At 39.8% G+C, this 27,675-nt stretch overlaps 1 protein-coding gene across 1 annotated transcript; it reads left to right on the top strand.

Moving 5' to 3' along the window:
- Window positions 1–455: 455 nt before the first annotated feature.
- Window positions 456–27,276, top strand: CHAT (choline O-acetyltransferase; the record flags this gene model as incomplete). The annotated part of the gene is made up of 14 exons (XM_082285784.1): window positions 456–518; window positions 2,427–2,618; window positions 4,713–4,831; window positions 6,258–6,311; window positions 7,847–8,027; window positions 9,019–9,196; window positions 13,636–13,805; window positions 15,765–15,865; window positions 15,998–16,126; window positions 17,370–17,492; window positions 18,957–19,098; window positions 22,210–22,272; window positions 25,204–25,341; window positions 27,007–27,276. 14 exons carry the CDS (start codon window positions 456–458, stop codon window positions 27,274–27,276), a joined length of 1,923 nt encoding a protein of 640 aa, XP_082141910.1.
- Between the last annotated feature and the right edge of the window lie 399 nt (window positions 27,277–27,675).

Here is a 27,675-nt window from a genome sequence, read left to right as displayed (position 1 = left end):
GTCAATGTAAGTGCATTGAAAGAAAAGTCCCCTCTTTCTTCCAGCTAACATATAACAGTAATACAAAGCACACAGATCATGCCACAATAAATTGCAAAGTAAATTACAGTGACAAAATAAACCATGCTGAGGAGGGATCTTTTATGAGCATCAGATAGTTCTGAATAAATAAATTTATAGCAAAATGAGACAAACAGAATGTCAGAGCAATCTCCACAGGGCTCAGTTCAGCTGCTTTGAATGTTATACTTCTATTTCTCTTCAGGTTTGCATTCTGAGGCTTCTGTGTATGTTTGTGCAGGGAATACTCCCCTCGTACATTTGGTTATAAATAATGGGTACTGACAGGACTTTAAATCTTTTCTATTTCCAGAACTGAGGCATCAGGCTCCATAAGTGCACCCAAGTGACTTCAGTTTCTATCCTCAACGAAAGATACCAAAAGAAATGCAGGAATGCCTGACCTAGAAAAAGACATGCAGAAGAAAGAGAAAGATACATGCAGTAAAGATGAAAGAGTAAGTAACTTTTTCCGGGACAATAAAAAGGAAAAAAAAGATGACTTAACAACTTCTAATTCTGTAAATTAATACCATAATTGTAACCCAAGCTCTGTTCCAGAGCCAATTTCTTCATTTCAGGGAATACCAGTTATCCTGCAACAGTTTGTAGTCAGGAACCTTGATCTAACACTAGTGCTTCTCATATCCAAATACACTCTTTCTCCCAACATCCTCTGAAGAATTCCAGTAAATTAAATATTATTATACAACAAATATTTTTATACTACAAAGTCAAAGATGGCATGAAATTATTCATGCTAGTACAGCACTATCAAACTATCACATATGATTCATTTTCAAGCTGGTTTAGGAGGTGCTGGGTGTGTATGCCTGTAAGTAGTCAGCCTCCAGGGTTTAAAGATTTTTTTCCTAAGCAGAGTCATGAACTGCACAGTAATCTTACCCAGAAAGATAGGGCTGAAGCCAGGTATCAAAAAGAAATACTAGTTAGCACATCTGTTTCCACTGACCAAGAAATCAGTGACAGAAGAAATATGTCTTGGCTAAACATAGCTTGAAACTGTAGAATTGCTGTTCTTTTATTTCTGGGTGTATTACAGGCTAAACTGGATTTGCATTTCCATTAGTAACAGGTAATCCTATGACACTTTTCATGAGTATCTAAAATCTTTAGTTTCTAGATAGGGAACATAATGCAGCACTGACTTTTCTGTGGATGTCTAAAGGCAGAGCTGGTATTTGAGCTCAGAGGACACTCAGTCCCTGAGCTACTCAGAGCACTTCCTCCACACTCTCCCTCCCTGCCTGCACTGGCCAAGGAGCTTGCAGCTAGACTAGCTCGGAGCAGCAAGTGGGACAAGGTAACTGCTAATCCTTTCTTCACACTATGGCCTGCAATCCTGTGAAAATGAATGCCCATTACAGCAAGAGCTAGCAAAAAAATCTGAACGCTGCCTACTTTAGGAGATGGGCAAAAATCAAATTAGAAAAATAAAGCCTCCAAAAGTTTATGGCCTACACTAATCACTAATGGACAAGCATAGCTGCATTAGATGACCATTTCTCAACTAGGAGACACAGCTACCTCCCTGAGCAACCATGCTTAGAGCATCACAGCCTCTTGCAATTCCCCAGCCTTTCATGAATTACCTCCTTGCTTGATTTTCCCCACTGCCCCCATAATTGCTCTGGCTTTTAAATGACTAATTACACTTCACTTGGTTAATTCTACATTAAAAAACAAAGGAAACTTAATTATGTGGACAGCATGGAACTCTTTTCTTCCCAGATACTATTGCTCAAACTGGGTAAGGATAAAGGAAGTATAAACAGAAACGTTTTATCAAGCCTTCTGGGGGGTTCCAGACTGACTGGCAGCAGAGCTTTGGCAGGGTAAAATATGGGTTTATTGAGGACTGTACATAGTCAGTAATAAAGAACAGGTAGACCAGCATATTTTCTACATCTATAATTTTATAAATACTCATATTACCAATCAGACAAGTATTAACCCATGGTTTTACTAATCATAAGCTAAATTCACTTCTTTACTAATGAAATACCTGCTCTTAAGATATTATTTTATTATTTTGTAATGTATTTGCAGATTTCCTAGAGTTTAGCTCAGAGTATTTGCTTGCACCATGCCTCTTTATCCTAGGATTTCTAGAATTTTTACCAAGGAGTATTCTCCTCAATAATTTTCCACTAGTTCCCTGCTCTATGCATTTGAAAGCCATCAAACAGTACATTTGTAGTAATCAGACCTCTCAATTTCTAAAAAAGAATAAATTAATTTAAAAATGGATGTAACATATTAATCAGCAACAAAAGAAAAAAAAAGAGGACATATTGGGAACAAGTAGAATTACTCACTAATATATATTTCTTCTTAATGACTAGGAAGTGCCAAAACTTCCAGTTCCACCACTGCAACAGACATTACGCATGTATCTACAGTGCATGAAACACTTGGTGCCAGAGGAGCAATTTAAAAAGACCAAGGTCATTGTGGAGCAATTTGGAAGTGCAGGAGGCCTGGGGGAATCCTTGCAGCAAATGCTTGAGGAAAGAAGTGAAAAGACAATGAACTGGGTAAGCAAATGCAGCGGAAAAAAAAAAAAATGCTGTGTTCCATGATGCTTATTTACAAGTTCTTTCTGATGTTCTATGTGCAATCACAGTTTTCTTCCAGCAGGTCAATGCAAACAGGGATCATTCTGACAATGAATATTTCAGACGTAATAGGCTAGATTTTTCAAGTTATGTCAAAAACCATGTCATTATTATGTTTTCAGTTCAATATTTTGTTGACATAAATATGGACATTCATTCACCTCCAGTTCAGGCACAGAAGTGTCACAACACCTGTAGGAAACACATCTTTTGGATGCAATTACTTCCTTTGCCTTAAATAACAGGATTTAGAATTTTTATTAGAGTGAAAAATACTTTCTGATAGGGCTTTAAAAGTGCCTTGCATAGCCATCTACCCAAAGTTCTGATCCACTCCAATTATTCTGGAATGGAATACTTAATGACAGGAATTCATCTTTTAAAATTGAACTATTATTTGTCATTCATTGTCATGCTATACCAATGTAGTTACCCTAAAGTAGTTACTTTGCCAAATATGCACATACTTGTATATACATGTATATCTATCACACAGACCTTGCTTAGACCTCTGCCTTTAAAATAGTTCAGCTTTCTGCTTCCCAAGGCAGGAAAATTAAATAAGCCATAGTTAAAGCAGATTTTATCATTCCACAAAGTCGCAGTTCATTCTGCCTACATTAGCAACATTAGAATATGGCAGCCGAATATTAGAGTTTTATTGAAGTCTTTCTATCCCAACAAGGAAGATGATTTTATGGATTCAGTGAAATCCTGCAGGCTTTTTACTGATGTCAGTGAATTGTGGTTCTCCCTTTTGTGTGACACACAAAAAAACTCCATCAACTTGCTGCTATCGTCAGGGAAAAAAGCCTACAGTGCTGTCAGTGCTTTCATTTTAAAAACAGTGCCTAATTTCTGAACAAAATGCTGCCCAATCTTGTTTTCGTATTGTGATCATACAACTTCATGGTGGCTAAACTAACCAGCATTTAAGTAGTGCTCCTGATAGGAAATAGTGTTCCAGAAGACAACTCCTCATTTGAACACTTATAGCATGAAAATTACAGAGGAAGGATGCATAAGCATCTTCTGAAATCATGACAATTTTAAATACTGGTTATTAAAATAAATACCTGATTCTTAGGATAAATCAGAAATGGTTTTATTTGGAATTTAACTTGCCAGGAGCATAGCTCTAGCATGTTCCCCTGAAGACTCCAGAGACTGTGGGGGAAGCATCTGTTCTAACAGCAATGAAATATCTCGGAGGAAAACTTCTTCAACTGATGCATGCATTTGTAATTATTTTTGCATAATTTTGTTGTTGTTTATAGTTACCATATGCAAAGCCTGCCCTCTCAGAAAGACCATTTGATCTTTTCATAAAAGCCTCCGTTTTCCAAATCATGATTCTTCAGTCTCTGCTCAGACATAAAGGAATGCAGCTACTGTTCATCTGTGATTTCAATAAAAATGGTTAGAAATTTAATGTGTGTCTGTCTGGGTCAAGAATCAGCAATCTGCATTTGTGTCAGTGGACACAGAAGGAATTCTCCAGGGGCCCTATCCACATGCCACTATCTGCAGGACCGAACCATTCAGCATGGGACATTCTTTTCCCATTCTGTCTTGCTACAGGACAGTATCTGATGGCAAACAATGGAGCATCTTGGCATCACTGACAAATATTTGAAGCCCCCCAAGAAAAGGCATCACTAGTAAAACCCTCTCTATCTCTAATTGCAATGCAAGAGTTAACATGTTGTACTCAAACATTTGCTGATTGTAGAGAGAAGCAAACAACAAAATACCCGAAGCACCACAGTCTGGAGCTTGTTTAGTTTTTAATGGAACACACTGTAAATTGCCATTGATTGAGAAATAGGATTATGGAATTGCGGCTGACTTCAGCTGAGCTAAGGTCACAGAGCCCAGACTCAAAATGCTCAGCAGCTCCATTAATCAGAGCCCATGCCTGACACCAGGAGCACCAGACACTGTCCCCTCACCCCCCGACTGCTTTTCTGTGTGCTGTTTGCAGCTTTAAGATGTCATGTCCCCTTCCCTCAGGTGCTTAACTACTGGCTGGATGACATGTACCTCAACAACCGGCTGGCTCTTCCAGTCAATTCCAGCCCTGCAATTATCTTTGCTCGTCAGTATTTCGAAGATGTAAATGACCAGCTGAGGTAATGTATTACAACTTTGCAGCTTTTGCTAAATGAAAGGATATTTTAAATGTACTGCTTTTGCAAAAAGACAATCAACTTTCATTAAAAAATAAGGGCTGTAGCCATTAAAGTGATTTCCTATTAGGCCTACTGACTGAGGGCAGTGTTTCTGGGCTAACTCATACTGATATTCAGAAAGAAAAATGTTGTCACTATTACATTTAGTGAATGAAAAAAATGCCATGGGATTTATATTTTTAAGGAATATTTACAAAGCTTTTTACTGTACGTAATTCAAGTAAACCACTTAGTGATGAAAAAAATAAATACTAATTTCTGACACATAGTTTGAAGGAAAATAATCTTTAACATGGCTTCACTACGACTCATAGCCACCCTGCAAACTGAAAAGGCCACGCTGGCATTAAATTGTCTCTCTAAGATGCACAAAAGGGCACCAGAAACACGGGAGATCTAAGAATAAGAATTCAGAAATCATTCTTCCCCAAGAATACTGCTTCCTTCAGTCCCATCAGACCCAGCCCTGAACTGGTCTTTTTGCTTTGAGCTGTTGTGCACAATTACTATCATTTAAAAAGCGAGAAGGTAAGCACGTAGCCAAGCACAGAATATACCTCCCCAGACACCCTTAAAACAGGATTCCATTCTTCAGCCTTTGCCAAAACATTCTTCCTTTTAAAACAGTAAAAATCTACCTTCATATAGTGCAATTTTCCTCTTTGCTTTTAGCACTCTCTGGCTGCTCATTACTGAAATAATTAACTGCATGTGAATTTATGCTATTATAAAACAGCCTTGGAACCTTGAAACCAATATGCATTATTTTAACATTTTGCATAGACAGCTAATGCATCTTTTTACTTTAAACATAACTATAAATGCTTCCATTCATTACTGACTAAATTTACTGTGCACACAGCTTTCAAAAAAACTCCACTTTGCATTTTTTAATGCACGTGCTTTAACGAGGAAATATTTTTCTCAGAGCCTCCCATTCTGACACAGCACAAATGGACAGTGTCAGGAAATAATACACCTGCCCACAGCTCTGCAAAAAGAATATCTGCTTAGGACAGGAAGTACTCTAATACTGGACAGGTTATGAGTATTGATATTGAAACCCATGTGAGGATTCTATTAAATATTCAGTCTCTGCTCCCATTCTCTAAATAAGCACTTTCAGGCTTCCTCCTGTGGTAGTCTGTTTAACCATTTGAAGGGACTGTCTCTAGTATTTCATATTTCTCTTGACTTGAATTAATTTAGGTTTTGGATGGGGGCAGGGAGCTCTTCTTGCCAAGCCAGAAGACTTTCTCTCCTTATGCTGTGTCATCAATCATTCAGGCTTTCCTCTGTCTCCCCGAAACAGCCCAGTGTTGCCAAATGACAAAGGACTGATATTTCTTCTCTCTGCTACTTGCAGGTTTGCCGCCAATCTCATTTCAGGAGTGCAGGACTACAAAGCTTTACTGGACACGTAAGTAGCTTGGAAGGAGAGCTTGAGTATCCACAGGGCTTCTGATTCAAGGCTGCTCTCAGAACAAAGTCAGGCTGTATTGTACCTCTCCACCACTGGGAAGGGCAGGGGCTCCAGCATGCTTCAGGGCAAGTGCTTCAGCAATTTTCTATGCCCTTTCTGCTGTATTCCTGCAGTGTAACAGCCTGAAGAAGGATCCTTTTTGATGGCTGACAGTCATCACTCCGACAGGCACAGCGCAGCCCAAAAGGACACGCACAATTTGCCTAACAGAGTCACTGAGAACACAAGAGGAAGCTGGTGCTCCCCACACCAGAGAGCAGCAGCACTGTGGTTACACAGCCTGCACACCCTTCCTGGAACTCTTCACATACTCCACTTAGGACAACACTGTCCCACCTCCCTCCCCCCAGAGAAATAACACATCCCAGCAGGGGAGGGAAGTCTCACTACAGACAGGCTGGCTCCGTAGCTAGGAAAAATAAGCTACTGATGCTCTTGTTACTTTCTGAATAAAAACACAGGGGAAATACATGATTCTTTAAGTCCTGTATGTATTATGCACCTCTACATGGAAATAAGTGATACAGAGAATTTGAGAGTTGAGAACTAAAGTGAACATCCCTGGTTTAGAACTGCGGCAGTTCTAAAGACATGGTTAACCAAGATAAACTAGCACAAAACATTATCCCTTATCAGCTGTATGAGACTAAACCTCCTTGCCTGCTTCTTCACTCCTGCCTCTGACAAGTTGGAAGCTTAGTCCTCTTTTGCTAAAGGAAAATCTCTGCACTGTTAAGATCTTCCTCCTCCTGCGGTCTCTGCAGCCTCTCCTGACCAGTCACACCATTATTTCCTGCTGCAGTGTCAGTGGGGTATTTTACAATCCATAATCATAATTATGACTCTGATAACTTTTTTTTTCCTGGCCACTGAAGAAGCCTTTTAAGAGATGCTGGTTTCACCTGCTTCCAATCAAAAAGGAATAGGCTTTCAGCACATACTATTCCATAGGTCTAAGTTAAAATTAACACGAAAACAAGGATCTGTAGAAAACAGAAATTCCCTCTGTATTACCCAAGTCATTCCTGTTTGTCAGGCAAGGCCCTCACACATTCTCTAACCAGTCAGCACAGTACAGGGCTGCTGTGATTTGCAGGGAATTTCATCAGTACCTTTTTTCAAGGTGCTGGTGTTTCCCAGCTGTTCTGCTGACTTCTGTCCTGCCAAGCTTCTGGGATGCCATCTAGGCAGGCTTCCTATACACAGTGCAAAGCTGCTTGTGACCTGCTATTTCCATTTCCACTAGATGATAATACAATTGCTTAATGAATATGCATGAAGCTGCCAAGAATGATGTATTTAACTTTGGTATGGGAATTAATCTATTTCCCTTATACTGTAATCTCATTTTATTATTCAATTTGTGTTATACCTGATCTAATTGTAACAGAACAAAGGACAGATTAGATTTCTTTTCCTTTCTGTCTCTCTCCCCTCTTTTCCTCTGGCTTTGTTTTTCTCCTTCTCTGCAGCCATGCTTTACCTACTGATTTTTCTCGTGGACAGCTGTCTGGTCATCCTCTCTGTATGAAGCAATACTATGGACTCTTTTCTTCCTATCGTCTTCCAGGACGTACCAAAGATACCCTTGTGGCCCAGAAAAGCAATGTAATGCCAGAACCAGAGCACATCATTGTTGCTTGTAACAATCAGGTAAATTAGTTTTCTTTTTTTATACCTTTCTGTATTTCTTAATTTGCTTAAATTCACTCCAGAAGAGCCTAATCTAATCTCTGTTCAGAAATGCAATTAACATGCTACATATGAGCTCACTTCTTACCAAGCATTTGTGGTCAATATTTCCAAAATATGCTTCTGCAGCATTTTTGTCCTTGGCCCACATTATGTTCCAAGTACAGCAATGCAGAAAGGAGGAATGTGGCAGAATTCATTTGCTTTCTTTTTCAAACAAAAATGTTTAATAAACAAAGATGAAACCACAGAGAAAAAAGAATCCTATTAGAGTGCATTTGCCTGAAGTGCTCTTCTCTTGACAGTCAAGTGTTGTCACACAATGCATGGCAACTATACCACCATCATACCTATGCATGGCATAGACACCATGTAGGGGCCCTAAGCTATGCCTGAAGAAGTTAGCACAGGTGCAGGCAGAAATACTGACGTGTTAGAGTGAATGTGCCCCAACCAGTAATTGCCAGGGAGCAGCAGAGTCTATTTTCTGGGCATCATACCTTATAGCCCAGCTTGACTATTTGCAGTACTGGAGCCATGCCTGCAGGCCCTCTTGGAATGAAGAGGTAGGTTCCAGTGAAGTGCTTTCCGCTTTTCTGGGAAGTGCAGGAAATTTTCTAGGTTCTCTAGGTTATGTTTAAACAAATAATACCCTGAAAATTATTTACTTGCTTCCTGATTTTATCTCTCCAAGTTTTTTAAAGCTTATTCAAATAGTGTATATTCTACTTGAGTCCAGTACACAATATAAGTCCGCTATGGCAACTGGCATTACATTGGTGTTAAAACACTGGCCATTCCCCAGTGCTTTTGTGTTCCATTGCCTGCAAGCCTGGCTCTCCAGGCAGGACTTCAGCATCTCAACGCCTACCCAGGTGATAGCAAAATGTTGGACCACAAAGGGTCCAACCCACCTCTGACTGATCTTCTGACTTCTGTCATTTTTTTGCAGTTTTTTGTTTTGGATGTTGTCATTAATTTCCGTCGTCTCAGTGAGGGAGATCTTTTCACTCAGTTACAAAAGATAGCAAAAATGGCAGAGAATGAAGAAGAAATGCTGCCTCCAATTGGCCTGCTGACAACAGACGGAAGAACAGAGTGGGCAGAGGCCAGGATGATCCTTATGAAAGGTTAGCAGCAGCAATCCCAGCTTTCTCTTCTTCATCATCTTCCTTCTCACCATCAATGACTTATTTTGCTGAGAGCAAATATCACAGCAAACACAAGACTGAATGTGCAACCTCACTGCTGAATTTTTCCAGAAGTAGGAAACTCAGTACGTGTAAGATGTGTGTTGCCAGGGGAGCAGCAGAAATGGCTTGATCCTTTGGCTGTGTATGTTTAAGTGTTATGCCATGTAATAACTCTCACTCCATTCTTTGTTTTTCATCACGTAAATTACATCACATCAGATTTTGTCATTTGTCTCTTTCTTCATATCCATTTTGTACCAATAGGAATGATGTATCCTCTTAGCTTTTGGCAACTATTTGACATTATTGATCTTATCTAACAAAAGGATATGAAAGTTAAACACCTACTGAATCTAGCTCTATCTAGCCAATGGAGAAGGTACCAGGGCTGATTCAACCAATTCTTAAGTAAGTATCTAGGAAAGATGACACCAGGTATTATCTGGGACCGCTCTCTCTCTCTTTTCCAACAGGCAGCATTTAGCTGTCTCAGATTCTGGACTTGAATGTCAAACTTGTAAACAGATGAAAATAAAGAGTGGGGTTAGTGACCTCTATCACATCACACCTTGTGTGTTTTACACTGAAGCTAAGTGATATAAATACATTCTTTTTGCCATTCTACATGTCTTAAGTATTTACTTTTTCCTCCTGAGGAAAACATTAATTCATCTCTTTATCTCCAGTTCAGCAGTGCTACAGAAAATATTGCTGTTTTACCAATGCCCTGGAATATTCAAGAGTTGCCAATAGTCTCAAAATACATTTACCATGCTAAGGAAGATTCCCCTTTTCTTATTCAAGTTTATCTGTGCTTATAAAAACTTAGTATAGACACACCCATACACACACACACAGAGTCCTGGCCATTATTTCAGCAATATTATATAGCACTAGCCTCATCTTTAAGCTTTCCCTTCCTCGTCCCATCATTTCTTTTTAAAGGAAGAGACAAAAAAAATAACTTATTTTAATGAAAATTGAGGTAAACACCTAATCATTTGTTTTCATGCTATACTAAGTAAAACAGTCAATCCTTAACTTGCAGCAAAATTATCTTTGTTAACCTACATCATCCAAAAGAAAAACACAAAAAGAAAAATCAACAAAAACTAGCAAAACCCTCTCCATAGTGTTTTCAGATTGCCTGGAATTTACCAAAATATTCATTTTAATCAGGAGGCAAACCAACTCAGTTATGCAGCTGAAAAAAACAGATTCTGCACCAGTAAATCTCATAGCACCATGATGTGAGCCTTCTCTAATCTAAGCAGGAATCCCATCCCAGACCATTCATGTTAGCAGAGCTCCTCTATATAGGTGAATGCATTGCTGTTACACATGGATAAATGATTATTAACAGCTCTCTTTCTTTCTTATCTGTGGTGGTGAAATGTTCATGCAACAATAAATAACCAAGGAAGAGAAAATCTGGGAAGCAGTGTGGGTGAAAGGGTCACTCCACAGCTGGTCTGTACTGGACAGGGCAAGAGAGGATGCTTCAGAACAGGAAACCTGTGCAGTGCATTGCAGAGGCTATGAAGGAGCTATAGCCATCGGCCTCCCTAGACCTGCAAGTAGAGCATAGGTCTTCTAGGTGAGAAAATGTCCAAGATACTGTAATAAACCCAGCCATCACTGATTTATAAACACATTCAGTATTGGAACTGCCTTCAGGCTGCAGAACTAGCTCACTCAGTTCCTAAGTACAGGAAGGGAATTCTGTATGAAGTGACTGGCTACAGTCCCATGCATACTAATCTGAATTTGATTCAAAACTGTCTTCTCATATTTTCCTTTCTAAAACCAAATCAAAAAACCCCAACTAACCAACACTTGGCTGGCCAATTCAATGCAATTGTGCATTAGAAAGGAAAAGTGTCTTGTCAGGGCTTTAGGCTTGGTCTTAATCTTTTCTGTTTTAGCTCTTCCTGCAGATATTTTCCATCCCAAGTCATGGTTCATGAGCTCTTGTGCAATTCATTGCCTGCTTCACATGATAATTTTTCAGTGTTTGATCAGCCCTCTGGATATGCCTGTTTCCTTCTGTAAAGGCATATTTCCCCTACTTTTCTGTTTCTAGCAGAGCTTAATTTTATTCACTCTAATACCTAGGCTCCAGATACCCTGAAGCCATATGTCAGACTAAGGGCTTCGTATCTGTCAAAGATGTGTGGGTAGCAGCCACAATGCAATATATATAAACCTATCAAACAGCGTAAAGCAGAATGCTGAGCAAGCTGTGAGCAGTTTGTAAATCACTGTCCAAGCTGGTTTTCCTCAAAGGTGCCTGTCTGCAAACACCAGAAGCTGCTGTATATGGGGCAGCTTCCATTCCATTCCAAAAAGGATCTTTTCAGCCTTTGCATCGAGGCACCCAGACCATCAATAAAAAATACCACGATTATGGTCAGCCCTGCAAGTGTGAGATACTGGAAAGCTTTACAGCCAAGTGGACAGGGATGGGTCTTCTCTCTTATAAAGCTTCTGAATGCTTTTGAAGACACTCAGAAGGGGCTCTGGTGTTCACATTTTGCAGGACAGCAACCTCTGCATGCCCCATCGAACACAATCTCCTGGCTCAAGCCTTTGTAGGAGCTGGCAGGTGCTCCAGCTGCTTTCCCTAGGACTCCGCTTCTGTTGGCAAGGGGAGACAACACACTCTGCACTCCACCAGGTCCCCAGGGAGCCTGCAAGAAGTCAGGCTGACCATCTCTGTCCCTTGGGCTCCTGGCTGCTAATGCTGCCTCGCAGGAGCCACTAAACAGCAATAGGCAGTACTTTATCATAGCCTGCAAAAGGCCACAGCTCTCCCCCTCTTCCTTCTCACCCACTGCTATCCCTTGCCTCTCCTTCTCTTGATACATTTTTAATTTCTTGCATATTTGGTCTCTTTTTCACTACACAGTATTTGGAGAATTAAGCTGGAGGGTAACAAGCATCTGTTTTTTTCTAGCTCCTGACTATCCTATGTTACTCCTTCTGGAAAGGTGCATTATTTCTTACTATGAAAAATGCTGTTCTTTCAGAGAATCAAGCTAGTTTACATATTTGCAAACCTTAAAAACATTCGCATATTGAAATGTACCCATATTTCAAATGCAAATCAGAATTGCTTCATTTTAATTTTTCTTTCCATTCTTTCAGCTAAAGTAATTTTCTGAATTGAGCACATATTTGTTGAACTTAGCCTAGACTTGAAGTAAGTTTTGATCAATCTGAATTCATATCTTTTGTTGAGAACATTCTGAAACATCATTGTGAAAAATCATTTACACTACAATCTAGCAAAACCATCAGATGAAAGCTGATCTGTTAAGAACAAAAGAAATTTTATGTTGAAGCTTGGAAGCCCTTTTTCCTTTGATCCTGTTAACAACCATATAACAGCAATTAATAATCTTGTATGTTTTTAAATGAAATAAGTTCTTGCTATAGGTTGCACACTTCTATCTTTTCAATGAAGAACTGTATTATGTGCTCACAATTAAATATCTCCTATGCTTCAAACTGGTTCTCAGATACAAACAAACCTTTAACCTTTGTAATATATGAGTTAGACAAGCTGAGAAGAAAAAACTAAAACTCATAAATACACCATCAATAAGGAGGAAAGCACTGAGGACAAGGTAAAAATACCTCCAATAATCCAACCATATAAGCAAGTGTCGTGATAGGGAAAAGGAACAGAAAGAGATCCACAAAAGCCCATTTTATTCAGCTGTACACTAGTGACAGGAGAGCAGTGTAATGTGGCAACCCATGATTTTGGCAAAACCATGTTCAAAAACTAAACCTCAAAACCTCATCTGAAGATGTTTCTTCATGTGATGTAGGCATAAGCTAATGATCAGGGACAGGAGAGACAGGAGGGTTTTAATACAAGACAAAACCAACATGGGCCCTGCTGTTCCTTGTTCTGAAAAGGGTTTTCATGGGAGAACAACACAAAAACACTCTAAGCTCTGCTGTTTCAGAGCAGAATACTGCAGCAATAGCGTGAGCTCTGAAATTTTCTATTTTCCCCCTGTCCTCTGTAACTGTTATATATAAAATAAGTAAGCAATGCTGGCTTTAAGAGTAAAATAGATCTATTTTGTAATATAATTACTTCAGGAAATGAAAGGCAGAAAAAGAAAGTGGTTATTATTGAATCATGTGAGAGATACACAGTTACAAAAGTTAACACATGAATTAATGCCGTGGTATAATGCTCCCTCGCACTGAGATGATCTGCAGCTGAGAGAAGCTCTGCAGACACCAGCTCATTGCAGGGTCAGGGTCAGATCTTCCATGCTCTCCAAGGCAGAGGGTTCCCCATCCAGTGTTGTACTTAGAGGTAAGAGGATGTGAACGTTTCACTCTCTTATCCCCAGACTCCACCAACCGTGACTCTCTGGACATGATTGAACGCTGCATATGCCTGGTGTGCCTGGACAGCCCCAGTGGGGTGGAACTCAACAACACAAACATGGCATTTCAGATGCTGCATGGAGGAGGCTACCATAAAAACGGGGCCAATCGTTGGTATGACAAACCTATGCAGGTAAAAACCTTACAGCACTGTGACATTACTTGCACGTTGCCTTATGGTGGGGACCATTTAGAGTCAGGTGGGAGAAAGAAGGGAAGGTGGTGTCAGCATCTACCTGGGCAGGTTTGGTGTGAGCAAGGGTGTCCCTTGCAAGGCAGGGTAGCAGGGACACTTCCACCTTTTCCAAAGCTGCCCTTTGCACTTGAGGAGATAACACAGATATAGAGATGTATGAGTAGGTAGACACTGGATATAAAAAACCAATGGATTTTACTACACTGAGTCAAAAGAAATTAAAATGCTGGCCTAATATCCCAGAATGAAAAAGAAAAGCACAATATTTTTCTCCATTTCCTCTTCTTGCACATTTTCCTGACATCCTAGAGATGCAACTGCTTATAATTTGGCATGTGTTTAAGTCCTCATTTAACAGACTGTTTACTCAATTAATGACATCCTTGTTGAGACTTTCCTTAAGTATTGACTTCCCCAGCCTTTTTCCCAATCAGATTTTGGTTGTCATATTTTAAAGGGTTGCACTGTTATTTCCACGCTTTGCAATAGACCCAGAGTGAAGTGATGTATTAATCTCCAACTGTCAACAATGTTGACAGCTTATGAAAAATTGAAAAAACCCTGACTGATCCATTGCTTGCATAATTCTTGTTGTTCTTGCCATATCTAAGAACAGCAGCATGAAAAGAGAAACCCCTAAAATAATTTCACTTGCACCAACTTACCCAGAAGCAAATACATTTCAGTAATCATTCCTGATTAATGCCACTGCAAATGACATTATTAGCAGACTCTTTTGAAGAACAAACCATTTGTCTTTAGTTAGAACCCTGTTATTTGCAGGGTCAAGTGTTGAGATATTTCAAGCAGATGAGAATAAACAACATTTTCTTTTTGTCTACTATCATAAGGTAGCAGAAAGCAAATTAAATTGCATAGTGTGAGAGAGCTTAATCTGTCCAGATGTATTCAGGCCAAAATAGTTTAAAGGTGAAGAGAAATTCTTAGGGAAATAAGATCCCATTTCCTTTTATGCAAACACAGATTATGTAGGAAGCCATTCTCACAGTAGGACTTGTTCTTTCTCTCCAAATTCTTCTTCACCTTTGCAGTAAGGCTTCAGAAGATGGCCACGTGAACTTTTTGCATCATGCCCACTCTCTGAAAACCTCATGGAAAGCAGGGAGGCAGGATGTGTGTGATACAAATGTGCAAGAGAGAACTAAGTGGGTGAAGTCCAGCCAAATGCACTTCAAAACAAGTGTGGGGAAAAACCCAGAAAAAGGACAGGAAAACTGCAGTATTGTCCTAGACATCTGCTTTTGTATGAGATGCAGAAGTAACAATTTGCATAGGTGTATCACAGAACTGGAGTGCAGCAGGTTGTTACCAGCAGAGCCACGTGCACACAGTGAAATTAAGAATGAAGACAAGTAAGAGGGAAATGAAATGAAGAAAGCATCTCAAAAAAAAAAAAAAAAAAAAAAAAAAAAGGTTCAAAATAAGCTATGAGAAAGCTATCAAATAAGGATGAGTTTTGTAATAAGTAGGGATCCTAAGGATTTCCCAGATACAGATGTTTTACTGCCCCCAAAAGCAGGAGAACCCTGGCCTGTCTTTCTGCTGATGGGTTTTCTGTACCATAAAGCAGATGCTAAATCAAATTTTCAGATTCCATCAGGAATTGCTAAAATTTACATTCTCACAGGATTCAGTCCAAAACAGCAGCATGAAAGGGATTCAGTGCAACACCTTTCACAGGACAAGCAAGTCTCCTGCAATAAGTCTGTAAGTCACCCACTTAGAGACCCACATAGGGCGAGGAAGCTCCTGATATGAGCAATAAGAAAACCACAGGGGAACGGTAACACCTTTGTCAGGTTGCCTTCATGGATAACTTATCCAGGACGTGATTTATTCCCTGCATATGTTGCACCTGTTCTTTTCCTTGTTTAGTTTGTGGTAGGAAGAGACGGACTGTGCGGGACTGTGTGCGAACACTCCCCTTTCGATGGCATCGTAATGGTGCAGTGCACCGAATACCTGCTCAGGCACATGTGAGCTCCCTTTCTGTACATTTTATACCCACTCCAGCCCCTGGGAAGCAGTAATTTACCTGCTAAAAGAGCAGTGTTTAACAAATGGATTATTCCTGTGACCTTAACGACTTCTGTCTCACATACCAACAGGAAAGAAAGTTCCAAGAAATTACTCCGAGCTGATTCAGTGAGTGAGCTTCCCGCTCCACGGAGACTAAGATGGAAGTGTTCCCCTGATATTCAGATGTATTTGGCATCAGCAGCAGAAAAACTCCAAAGGTAGAACAGATGCCTCATTTTTCTCAGCAGTGACTGCAAGCTGGAACACATTGTGTGCAGGCATGGGCTCCCTCCTAGGGGGCCTCCTGTCTTCCTGCTCCTCCTCCTCTTACCAGGCTGCACACACCTAGCATCTCTCTGCAGGATAGGACCCTTATGGGCTGGAGCTACTTGTCCGTATTCAGGAATTGTTTTACTATTTTTTCCTTTCATGTAAATTCTAGGAAATCTAAAAACCACTGGAAAAACAGCTTACCCATACTTGCACAGGATGCAAACAATGCAGGGCTTCTGTTTTTGTGGATGTCTTTTATGGGTTTGAGCTGACTCAGTCTGAAGTCAGGGTGATAGGGGTACATATAGGGGACAGTAGAATACAACTGGTTTGAATAAACAATTTGAATTTAGCAATCTCATTTGTTTACATTCATATTGCTCCTACAGAGCCTAGTTTTTCTGACTCTGTTTCCAGGCTGTCAAAGATTTGCATGATCTTTGGGGTTGGGGGTGGCAATAAGAATTTTTTTTTTCCTCAACACTCAGGCCTGTGATCGCTCTGTAGGGAATTAACACATTGTCTGCATGATCAGCTCTAAGTATGTCCAGTGTGGCTACATTAGATAAGAACTCAATGTGGCTAGAAAGATACATAAGAGTGAGAACATTCAAGATGCAGTATAATTCCTTTTTGTTTTTAAATAAAGGTAGTAGTCCTCTAAATTGAATCTTGCTAAGAGCTTAAGGCCTACATCAGGTTCTAAATGCACCCAATTCTCACACCAGTAAATCTCTCAGAAATTTGTCAAGAACAAAGGAGACCCTTAAGGGTGGAAACACTAAGGTTGGGGAGAGGTTGCCAGTTTGTTTGTTTGTTTGTTTGTTTTTTTAAAAAGGGTGTCTTACTTAAATGAACAGACTTGAGTGCCATAGCTAAGGCTGCAGATAACAAGCCTGGTGTAGAATCTGTATGAATAAGTTACTGACTAGGAACAAGTTACCAAGACCAGGACTGTCTGCAAGCAGGAGAGCAGGAGGCCACTCACCTCCAAGATGCTACAGTCAGGAAAAGCTCTCTGGGTTTTATTTGCAAACAGGAAATGGGACAGAATATGGTTTAGTGGTGAACAAGGTAGGGTAGGTTAATGGTTGGACTTGGTGATCTAAGAGTTCTTTTCCAACTTTAACAATTCTATGAGATTCTTACATCTACTCTTGCAATAACTGCCTTCTGCTTGTTTTCCAGGGTAGTGGGAAATCTGGATTTTATTGCCTACAAGTTTGAGCACTATGGAAAGGAATTTATTAAGAAACAAAAAGTTAGCCCAGATGCCTACATTCAAGTAGCACTTCAGCTGGCATTCTACAGGTAAAGTTAATTCAATTCATAGGAATAAGGTACGCAAGGCAGTGGCTTTTCATACAGAGGGTCCATTTTCTTCCTCAACATTCAAACAAATGCCTCTTGCATGGAAATGAGTGACCTTGCCTAATGGCTGTTGGACAGACAAGATGGGAATTGATACCTGGCTCTGAGAGAGAGCACTCTTTTTCTTCATTCCCTTTCCCTATTCTTGCTGTACCTTCCCATCCCAGTGTCCCACACAGGCCATTGCCAGCCAGTACCTTCCTGACAGCTGTCCCTGTGCTTGGCATAGAGAAGGTGAGGGAATATGGCAGGGATGGCAGGGCTATCTGTAGCAGCAGCAGCTGGGGAGCCCAGGTCCCTGGGGCAGAAGCACCACTGCATTGCCACTGTGGGTAGCTTGGGAGGAGCCATGGCAGTAATCACACATGCATCTCTGGCACCACAGGCTGAAAAGCATCCACAGGGGAGAATACTACAGCAGCATATCAGGCTAGAGTTCCTACACAGAACAGTTACTACTGCTGTTCCCTTCTTCACAGGCATCACAAGATTTGAGAATATCCCCTAATTTCCATGGTCTTATCAAAGTTAAAAGCTCCTTTCTACATTGCCAGAACTCCAGGCTAGAGTAGAGATGGGTTGCCTGGTTTCCTGCAGAACAGCCTAGTACACAAACAATTCTTTAACACATCAAATTAAATCCCAGAGTGGTCTTTACCTGGTCAAGACCAGAGATGCTTAACACATTTCATGTACTCCATGAACATCTGTTGAACATCCATTTTGCATATTCCATTAATAAAACTTCAACAATGACCTAGCCCAAGATTTTCATCTGGATCCCAGCCATTATATAAATCCCATGTTTGCAACAAAAACCTTAGGGGACAGTTATGTTCTGAGACCACCTGCTTCAACTGAAAGACACAGTCTGTCTCCTGAAGCAAAGAATAGTAGCTGTATACCTGGACCCAAATTAAACAACAGTTTTCATACTCTGTTGTAATCACTATGTGGGTTTTCATTCCAGCTCACAAAAAACACCCTTTTAGTTTTCTGCTTTTCACTCACACAGTGCATTTTCTCTTGTTTTAAATAAAACATATTTCAAGCCCATAAGTAAATGATTAATTACACAATTATTTTATTATGCAGTACAAATAAAACATTCTGTGAGATCTTTCAGTAAATTTTAGTTTTACTAGCCTTGTTTTTACACAACAAGTCATTTTTTTACTGGCAATGCATAACTGAAACATATACAGCTGTATGCAGCTCTTCATATTAGAAAGGAGTGAGCATCCATCTTTTTTAAGTTTCTTACAGAATTCTATCAACATTAAGATGAATACTGTGCAAGAAATAAAAATGTGGCTGTAACAATAAAATGTACCAAGCCTATATTTCTCTTGGTCTTTATGACTATTTGATTATTCTTTGTTTTTTCTTCCTTTACTCTATCAGGTGCCACAGGAGGCTTGTCCCAACCTATGAAAGTGCTTCCCTGCGCCGATTCGATGAGGGCCGGGTTGAGAATATTAGGTCTGCTACCTCAGAAGCGCTTGCTTTTGTCAGAGCAATGGCAGGTGACAAGACAGCTGTGTCGGTATGTTGGGCTGGCTCCCTCTGTCTTCTTTGCCAAAACACTAAGTAAATAATGCATTCATGGTCCCAAGTCTCTCACTTTTTAACTGTTAACTGAGAACATAAAGGCATAGGGCAGGGTAGCAAGCATTACAGGATTTTGCTTTTTCTACAGACCAACCATTAAGCTAAATCTAATATTCCCTTATTTTTATTTAAGCATCCAAAAGATTCAGAGGTGCCTAAACATGACGTTATAAGAAACATAATATCTAATTTTAGATTTAGTACTGTCTTATGAATGTTCTATCATCAGATCCAAATTCAGCTCCCCGGAGAGATCTAGGCTGAACATGCAAAGTTCAGGATCATTAAACTGCCACACCAGGGGAGTTTCCTGGCAGGTCTCCTGCAGTGGTTAGTTCTGCTGCAGACTGCAATATGTGATGTAATTCCCATGCTTTCATTTCTGGATATGTGGATATGTTCTGGCTGATCTTTTTTGTTTTAAAGGGATGTTTCTACCAAATAGACTAAGTCTTATGGGATCCTCAAGGGAGCTGAACCTTAATGATGAAAAACTTCATCAAGCTAACCAAACAACTCTCTGAACTGTCCTGATATCATACTGCAAAAAGAAAAATTAAAATTGCCTTTCTTTGAGACACCACCATCTGTTTGCCAGAAGCATGAGTGCTGTACAGAGTAGATGGGGATGTAAAGAGGTACAGCTGAGAGCAGAGCTGCACAAACAGCCCTGTGCCCTGTCCCTCCCGCTGTCCCTGGAGAGCCTCCCTCAATGTCTCTGTGCCACTTCCACCCACTGCACTGCGCTGCTGTACAGTGAATTTCCAGGTGGCTGCTTAGATGCAAAATGCTGCCACAATATAGATTATTTTTCACAGTAAGCCCATTCCAGTGGCAACAACCCACGTGGCTATTCTTTAGAATTTAGCATAACATTGCTAGAAGCATTGCTGGGCTGTAGATTAGGTGTAAATTAATGAAATAATATAAACCAAGATCTAACGTCCCAGAGGATGATGAAAATTTGTCCAGAGAAGTCCTCCCTTAATCCATCCACTGCTTCTTCAATCTCCTTAAGGTTAAGAATTTAGCTCCTGATGAACAAAGCTTAAATAAGTTCCATGGTAAAATGGTAACTTAAAAAACCTGAAATAATTCCCTCTGCTGAGTGGGTAATTCATGGCAGATTATGACCATACTATTGCACATAATAGTGACTACCACACAGCAGGCAAGAAGAGGCTGTTGTTATTTGTTATTAATGTCCTGTCAGAGGAGACAGTTCTCATCACATTTCATGAGAAGTTCCTGTTGTCCGTGCACACTTTCCTCTCCACACCTGGGCACTCAGCATAGTTCCACCCCATGCTGTGGCACACTGACTATGCTCCTGGGAGGAGCCAGCCTGCTCCTACAATGCTGTTTCAACAGATCCTTCTAGCTCCTTGCAACTATCTCTTCCCTCCTTCCTTTCTCCAACACTTACTGATTTCTGCAGCTCTCCCAAAGCTTCAGCATTTCTCACCTTTTTCCCACCCAAATCTGAGATCGTGCTGCCCTTTCACAGCACCCTAAAGTGTACTGTTTCACACAAGCAAGCTGAAGAATGCCATGTGTGTCTAGATGCAGCTCAGTCTCAGCCCCCATATCTTTCTACTGCATGCCTTGGTCCTACAGAATAGGGGGAATAATGGTTTCATTTCCCCTGGAAAACCTGTAATCATAGCGTGAACGAATCCACTGATCGTTTTCCTGGCCTCTTCTCCACCAAGAGAAACAAAAGACATTTATACTGGTCTGTGATTGGTCTTTCCAACAGACATTAATAAATCTTTGTTTTGATGTGAACATCTTCATACTTCCATTCAAAACTACATATATATATTAGTATCACAGAAACATTAGAAAATTAATTTAATACAATCCTATTCCAAGGTGATTTCTCAGACCTATGAATTGCTCTGAATGTGAAAGGGTTAATTTTTTTTTTTTTGGACAAAGATGCACCACTTGGTTTAAGTAGCCTTGAACTCCCCAAAATACTGTTTGTTAATAGCCATTAATTCAAATCCAATTAAAAAACATTTTCCTTCTGATACAAATAAAAATTATCCTCAAATGATAGCTTGAACAGTCACCAAAGATTGATTGAGTCAGATTGATTCTTCAGCAGGAGAAGTATCTCATGCATTTGACACTTGCTGTAAAAGCAGCAGCTACTGACACTAGAGATTGCTTGAATAGCTGTAAATTAATCAGATTTAAAGACTGCATTTGGTAATTTAATCTCTACAAGGGAACTAAGGCCTAACTCTAGCCTTGTGAAAAAATATCAGACTTTGTATTTTGAAGGTCCCTGATGGTAACCTTGACTTGCTTCTGAAATGAATTCTTTGTTCAAAAGATCATTCATCGTCCATAGGAGCTGAAGGTCCCCTGTTTATCTGGAGACCCAGTCATTTTTGGCTGTTTCAGGGTCTCCCAAAGTTTCAGTGTTGGACTTGATGTACAGCAGTGCAGCATTTCTTAAGATCATTCCCTTAATATAAAAGGCTGCCATTTGACAGGAGTCAAAATTTACTAGCTTGTTATCTGAAATGTGAGGTATCTGTGGAGGGTACAGCAGCCTTGGAAAATTGTAGATGCCCTTTCACACACAGGAGTAATTTTTTGACTGGCTAGTAAAATATCAGTAATGGCTTTCATTAATGTCACTGTCGTTGTCTAGATAAACCATTCTGGAGAAGATACACTGCCTGTCTGTTTTGAAAACACTGAATTACACTAGGCAATTATTTTCCCTGCTCTAAACAGAGTGATTCTATTGGTAATAATCTACGCCCCCAAAATCCATGGAGGGAATCCACAAAAGGAACTGCAAACTTTTTCTTGACTTCAAACAAACCACCACCAATAATCCTGTTCAACCCTTGCACAGCCAGGTGCTGGTGCTGATCAGGACATTGACTGGTGTGGCTGTTCATTCATCAGAGTGCTTACACCTGAGCCAAGAGCAAAGGACATTTGAGCTCCTTGCTTTTTGATGGAAGATGCTATTTCTTTGAGAGTTTATTCAATAATACATATATTCTGATTACCCCAACAGGATTCTGAGAAGATGCAGAGATTTAAGGATGCAATTGCAGCTCAGACTAATTACTCTGTTCTGGTGAGTAAAACACTGCCTGAGTAAGAACTAGTCAGCTTTTTCAAGAAAAGTATGAAGATACAGTCATTAGCTATTTAAGCACTAGAAAAATGTAGGTATCTCTAAATAGGAAAGTATGTCACACTTATGAACATTTCTAATGGCCCAAATAGCCATATTCAACTAACCTCAACTAAAAAACCTAACCCTAAAACTAACCATCTATGCATTTTCTTATATTTCTCTTCACTAGAGGACAGAGGTCCCTATCTGGAACCTGATCCTCAGATGGACTGGTATTCTGGAAGATATATTCTGGTATTCCAAAGTGCCATTTCTAATAAAGATCATTAACAATGAAGGAATGATTATAGTAAGTTTTCTTTTAAAGACCTGAATGCAGCATCTAATAAAAGGAAGAGATGCCCTCCAGTGAAGAAATCAGTTTAATATCAAATATGACTCATTTTCTATTGATTAAAAATGAGACACTTCAGTCTGGGTAATGTTTTACATCCCACTGTGCCAAGACAAAGCACAGACTTGTTTTATAAACTTAGTCATACCACTCATGAAATTAATAAATATTAATAACCAGCTACGATAAGTGAATTTGCTACCTATGGTTTTGCCTCAGACCATTGCCTAATAAACCCATATTGTTGATTACTCTTTGGATATTCATAATATTCAAGAAATCATTCACCTTCAGAGGTGGTTTAAAGGTATATTCAGAGCACTGGAGAGGCAAAGTGTTGCTTTCAGGCGGGACTGTGAAGCAAAAGAAGCAGGGAAGAAAAACAATTCTGTGTTTCAAGCCTTGTGCTGAGAACCCACATCTTAGAAGCTGAGACTTCACGTATTCTGTAAAGTGAAGTCAAGTCTTACTTCAGGGCAACTGCCTCACCTGAACCATCTCAGGCTAACCTCACAATGAACACAACATACTGCAGGTCTACTAGGTCACAACCAATGGAATTTCTATACAACAGCTCTCAAAAAAAAAAAAAAAAAAGTGAGAGAAAAAAAGTCCATTACTTCTCCCCTCCAAGTCATTTCAGATCCAGAAACTGTTACAAAATTCAGCCTCCAGTGTAGCTCATGGGAAAATATTAAAACTGCTGTTGGAAAAATAATTTATCTTTAAATTTAAAAAGCTCTCCAGGTACTTCTACTCACCAAGTTCCCCCTCCTTTCTCAGAATAGCAAAATGTAATCATTGTGGCTTTAAACTCTGGATAAGACTTAGATGGTCTGACTAAATTGTGTGTAACAGACTGAAATGTAATAGCTCCTAAGGAAAACAAAAAAAAATCTACTTCATAAAACAAAAAGCAATTTAATGATTTTATTTCCCCTTGTTAAGGCTTACTAGTAGCATTGCTATCTTAAATGTGGAGCTCTGAAATTCAATTTAGCCCAGTTTTTTCCTATGTGTTGACTCACAGTTTATTTCGTTAGCCCGTCTCGGCCTCTCTTCAGACATGACATTGATCTATGTTGCAAAAATGTCATTGCTAACAGCCTTATAAATCTTGTGTGATAGCAAAATATTTCCTTTGATTATCAAGTCAGTTTCCCTGTATGGGAAAAAGAACATAAACACAACCCTGATGTATGCTACATTTTTGTGAGCATCCTTGCTCTGTCTGGGCTGATGAACAAATAGCCCTTTAACCAATGGATGCCTAGTTCTTAATAAGCCAAACCAGGCTATGCACTCCCAACCCCCTGCTTCAGGCACTTACCAGTGGCTAAAATTATTCTCCTCATAAGAGAAGAAGTAAACTTGTGCTTTCCTTTTATGTCTTTTTAATCCTTAAGAGGAAAACCAAGCTTGTGCTCTTTTTTAAATCCTGCCTTCTCTCAGGCTGTTCGTTTCCCTTGTTACAAGGGTCCTGTGCCACAGGGGTATCAGCTCTGCTCTCAGGGCAATACAATGTCTCTAGTTCAGCATTTCCTTCCTACGTGACTTCAGCCTGGACCAGGGAAGAGCTACAGGTCAGTCTACAAAATCAGTGCTTTTACCTGCAAGAACAAACCTAGACTGAAGGATTTTGAACACACTTATTTCTCTGAGGCAATTCCTGCGTGGTTGGAACAAATTTTGATTTGGTTTCCTAAAGAAACAAAACTCATAACTATCCTGGTCTGCCAATCCCCCACTGCTGACTTTTGATCCCTTTAGCCATCTTCAATCACATTTACTAGTAGGGCAAGGCTCTTAAAGCTAATAAATGCCTCAAGTCTAGAGCATTATGTAGCTGCACAGAGCAGAGACCTGAGCATAGGCAGCTGATGGCAGGGACTTGCTGCAGGCTCAGCAGCAGCTCCTGTGAGCTGCCACTGCTGCTTCTGTGTCCCTAACCCCAGTTTTCTCAAGCAGTGGGATTTGCTCATACACCTGTGACAGATTTGCCAGTAATCTGTTATTCTGTTAAGCCTGTTGCAGACACCTACCAGATCCTTGGATCTGAATTCGATGGAATGACATATGCTTTAACTGCCAGAGGGAGATGCAGGCAGCAAGGCAATGGAAGATTAATTTGCTCCAATTTGGAAGTGTTTTGGAGCCCTACACTTTGAAACATAATCCAAATGATGTACAGAAAATTCCAAAACATGCTTAGAAATTTCTGCTGTCCCATAGGCTCCCCTCAGCATCTCTAGAAGCCCAGCCCATGATATTCAGCTCTGAGAGACATGAACATCCAGATAACATCAGCACATAGTACATCTCAAGACTGTCTCCTTCCTAATTTTTACATCTTCAGAGCACCAAATTAATTTCTAGTTATTGATCTTCAGCAAATACTCAGAATAATATCTGACCATTACAGGCTTTACCTCACTCAAACCAAGTTCATCATCTCTGACCAGAACACTAGGCAGTAATAGTCAAAATGCCTCCAAGCTCAGTTAAAAGCTGTTGTCTTATCACATTGTACACAGGCTGTTACTGGAATGGCAATAGACAATCACCTGCTAGGGCTCAGAGAGGTGGCACGGGAACACTACAAGGAACTGCCAGAGATATTTACAGATGAGACTTATCTGACAAGCAATCGATTCATCCTCTCAACTAGCCAGGTGAGTTTCTCCTGTTCACTGGTCCTGACAAGCAAAAGATAATTCATTTGTGTTCTGCCAGACCTTGTAGCTCACAGTGAGAGCAATGTAAAAAAGGCAAGCAAACAAAAGCAGTATCATCAAGAAGTCTGCAAATTGCTCCACATTTTCAATCCTGTTTCAGTTCATCAGCACAGTAAATACTGACTACAGTTATCACTTTATATACAACATTCCAAAGTCCTTTGCAGAAATTCTGGAAATGCACACAAACACACTCAGTAAAATTCACATGATGGCTCAGTTTCCTCAATTTCCAAACTACATATGTTCCCAGTCCCCTTCTTTTCCTCCTTCCCATAAGATGACAGCTCTAGTGAGCAGTGTTTACTCCAGTGACAGTACAGCCACAAGCCAGAAGGGCTGCTGCTCTGAGCAACAAAAAGCCAAGAGCCATGAGGAAATTTTACTGTTAAAAGTAGCTATGTTTGAGATCTTTGAGAGCCTTCTGTTATTTGCTGCAAGACAACAGCCCATGCAGGCATGCAACATAGACTTACAGACGTTTTAGACAGGTACAGACATTTACAGATTTACAGTTATTTACAAAGATACTCTAAGAGTCAATACTCCCTACATTTAATGTTCTGAATAAGGAAGCATCTTTATGGCATACAGCTTAAAAATTAAATGTTTTGTTGCATGTAGTAGCAGTCCTAATGAAAGAAGAAATCTATGTAGGAATTCATTAACTGAAATGCTAACCCAGCTGCAACAGATTGGGACTATGCAACAAAAGAGACTTACAATATCATGCTACAGCATAAAACCTTAATAAGTAATTTGATCTTGTCATAATGTTTGTAGGCTTTCAGACATGAGTGAATATAACCAACATACTACTACATAAATTCTCCAAGAAACTATCCATGAGCAAAGAGTGCTTCTGAATAGCTTTATGGCCTTCGGCTGTTGCACAGCAAATTCATCTGACAATTCTATGGCTCTATTAGCAGAACTAATGGCCTGTTCTACACCATTAAAAAGGCAAATGTCATTTGTGAAGGCCCATGTATACAAAGTCTGAAACATATAGATTTCTAACACATCTTTTATTTTCTGCAGGAGAAAGTGTTGCACTGCCATATTATACCATGATTAAACTGGGGTCTAATAGAATGCCTAGTTGCATTGAAGTGTTTTTATACAGCGTCACAATTATAAACTGTTATTAGAAATGGGCAATGCTAATTTCTCTAATTTAGTGCAGTCTTCACATTACAAGTTTAAAATAACCTTAAGAAATTAAAAACCTTAGAGAAGCTTTACGTATCCATTTTATGTACAAGGATTACATAAAATTCCTATCTATCAACAACAAATCTTATAGCTTTTAAATATCTATACAAATTGAGCAAATGCATTACAGTCACCTCAAATTATACCAGTTTTTAAACCATAGTGAACAAGCAGAGCAACCAAATTCTATACTGAGATCAGCTTTTGCCTTCCAAGGTAAATCGTCTCCAGGTCTGGACTTCTGAAGGTAGTGATACTCCACAAGGCTGGATTCACCACATTACCAGCATTTGTAGAATTTCTTTCTCTTTTTCCTAATTCCTAAGCAGCTGATTTCAGGTGCCCTGATTAATCAGAGATCACTCCTTCCCTTCTCCCTGCAACCAGGTTCCAACTACTATGGAAATGTTCTGCTGCTATGGGCCTGTGGTGCCCAATGGATATGGGGCATGTTACAACCCTCAGCCAGAGCATATATTATTTTGCATCTCAAGCTTTAAAGAATGTAAGGAAACCTCCTCAAACATGTTTGCAAAAGCTGTGGAAGACAGTCTCCTAGCAATGAGAGATCTGTGCATCAAATGCAGTTCTACTACAGCAAAGCCACCTGCTAAACAAGATGCAGCCACACAGCTGCAGAGTGACCACCAGTGCTAAGAGGCTGTGGGAATTATCCTCCTCAATCCACCTTATGAAGAAATATGACATAGTTGTTCAAAGGCAGGATAGTACTAGTAATTATAATAGTGTAGAACCAAAATGTCATTTGTTTCTCATTGTTGCCAACATTTACAACTCTGTGTACTAAATCTACCATTTCTTGCCTGAGAATCAGCGAAAAAAAGATTTGGTCTCACTGGCTGAATTGAAGGAGGAAGTCATACAAGTATGTGTTGTACTACCATTTCTAACCATAATTAGCTTGTGCCATTTTATCACCTAAAAAATTGAGTAAGTTTATATATGACATAAATTAAATACTAAGGCACACCAATTAATTAATATCCCCCGCAAGTAGTTCTAAAATATTCATATCTATTACTACAAGATTTGCAT

This window comes from Coloeus monedula, assembly GCF_965178545.1.
Source record: "Coloeus monedula genome assembly, chromosome: 8".
NCBI lineage: Eukaryota > Metazoa > Chordata > Aves > Passeriformes > Corvidae > Coloeus > Coloeus monedula.
Note: the sequence above shows the minus strand (reverse complement) of the source record. Positions and strands in the feature narration are given on the sequence as shown.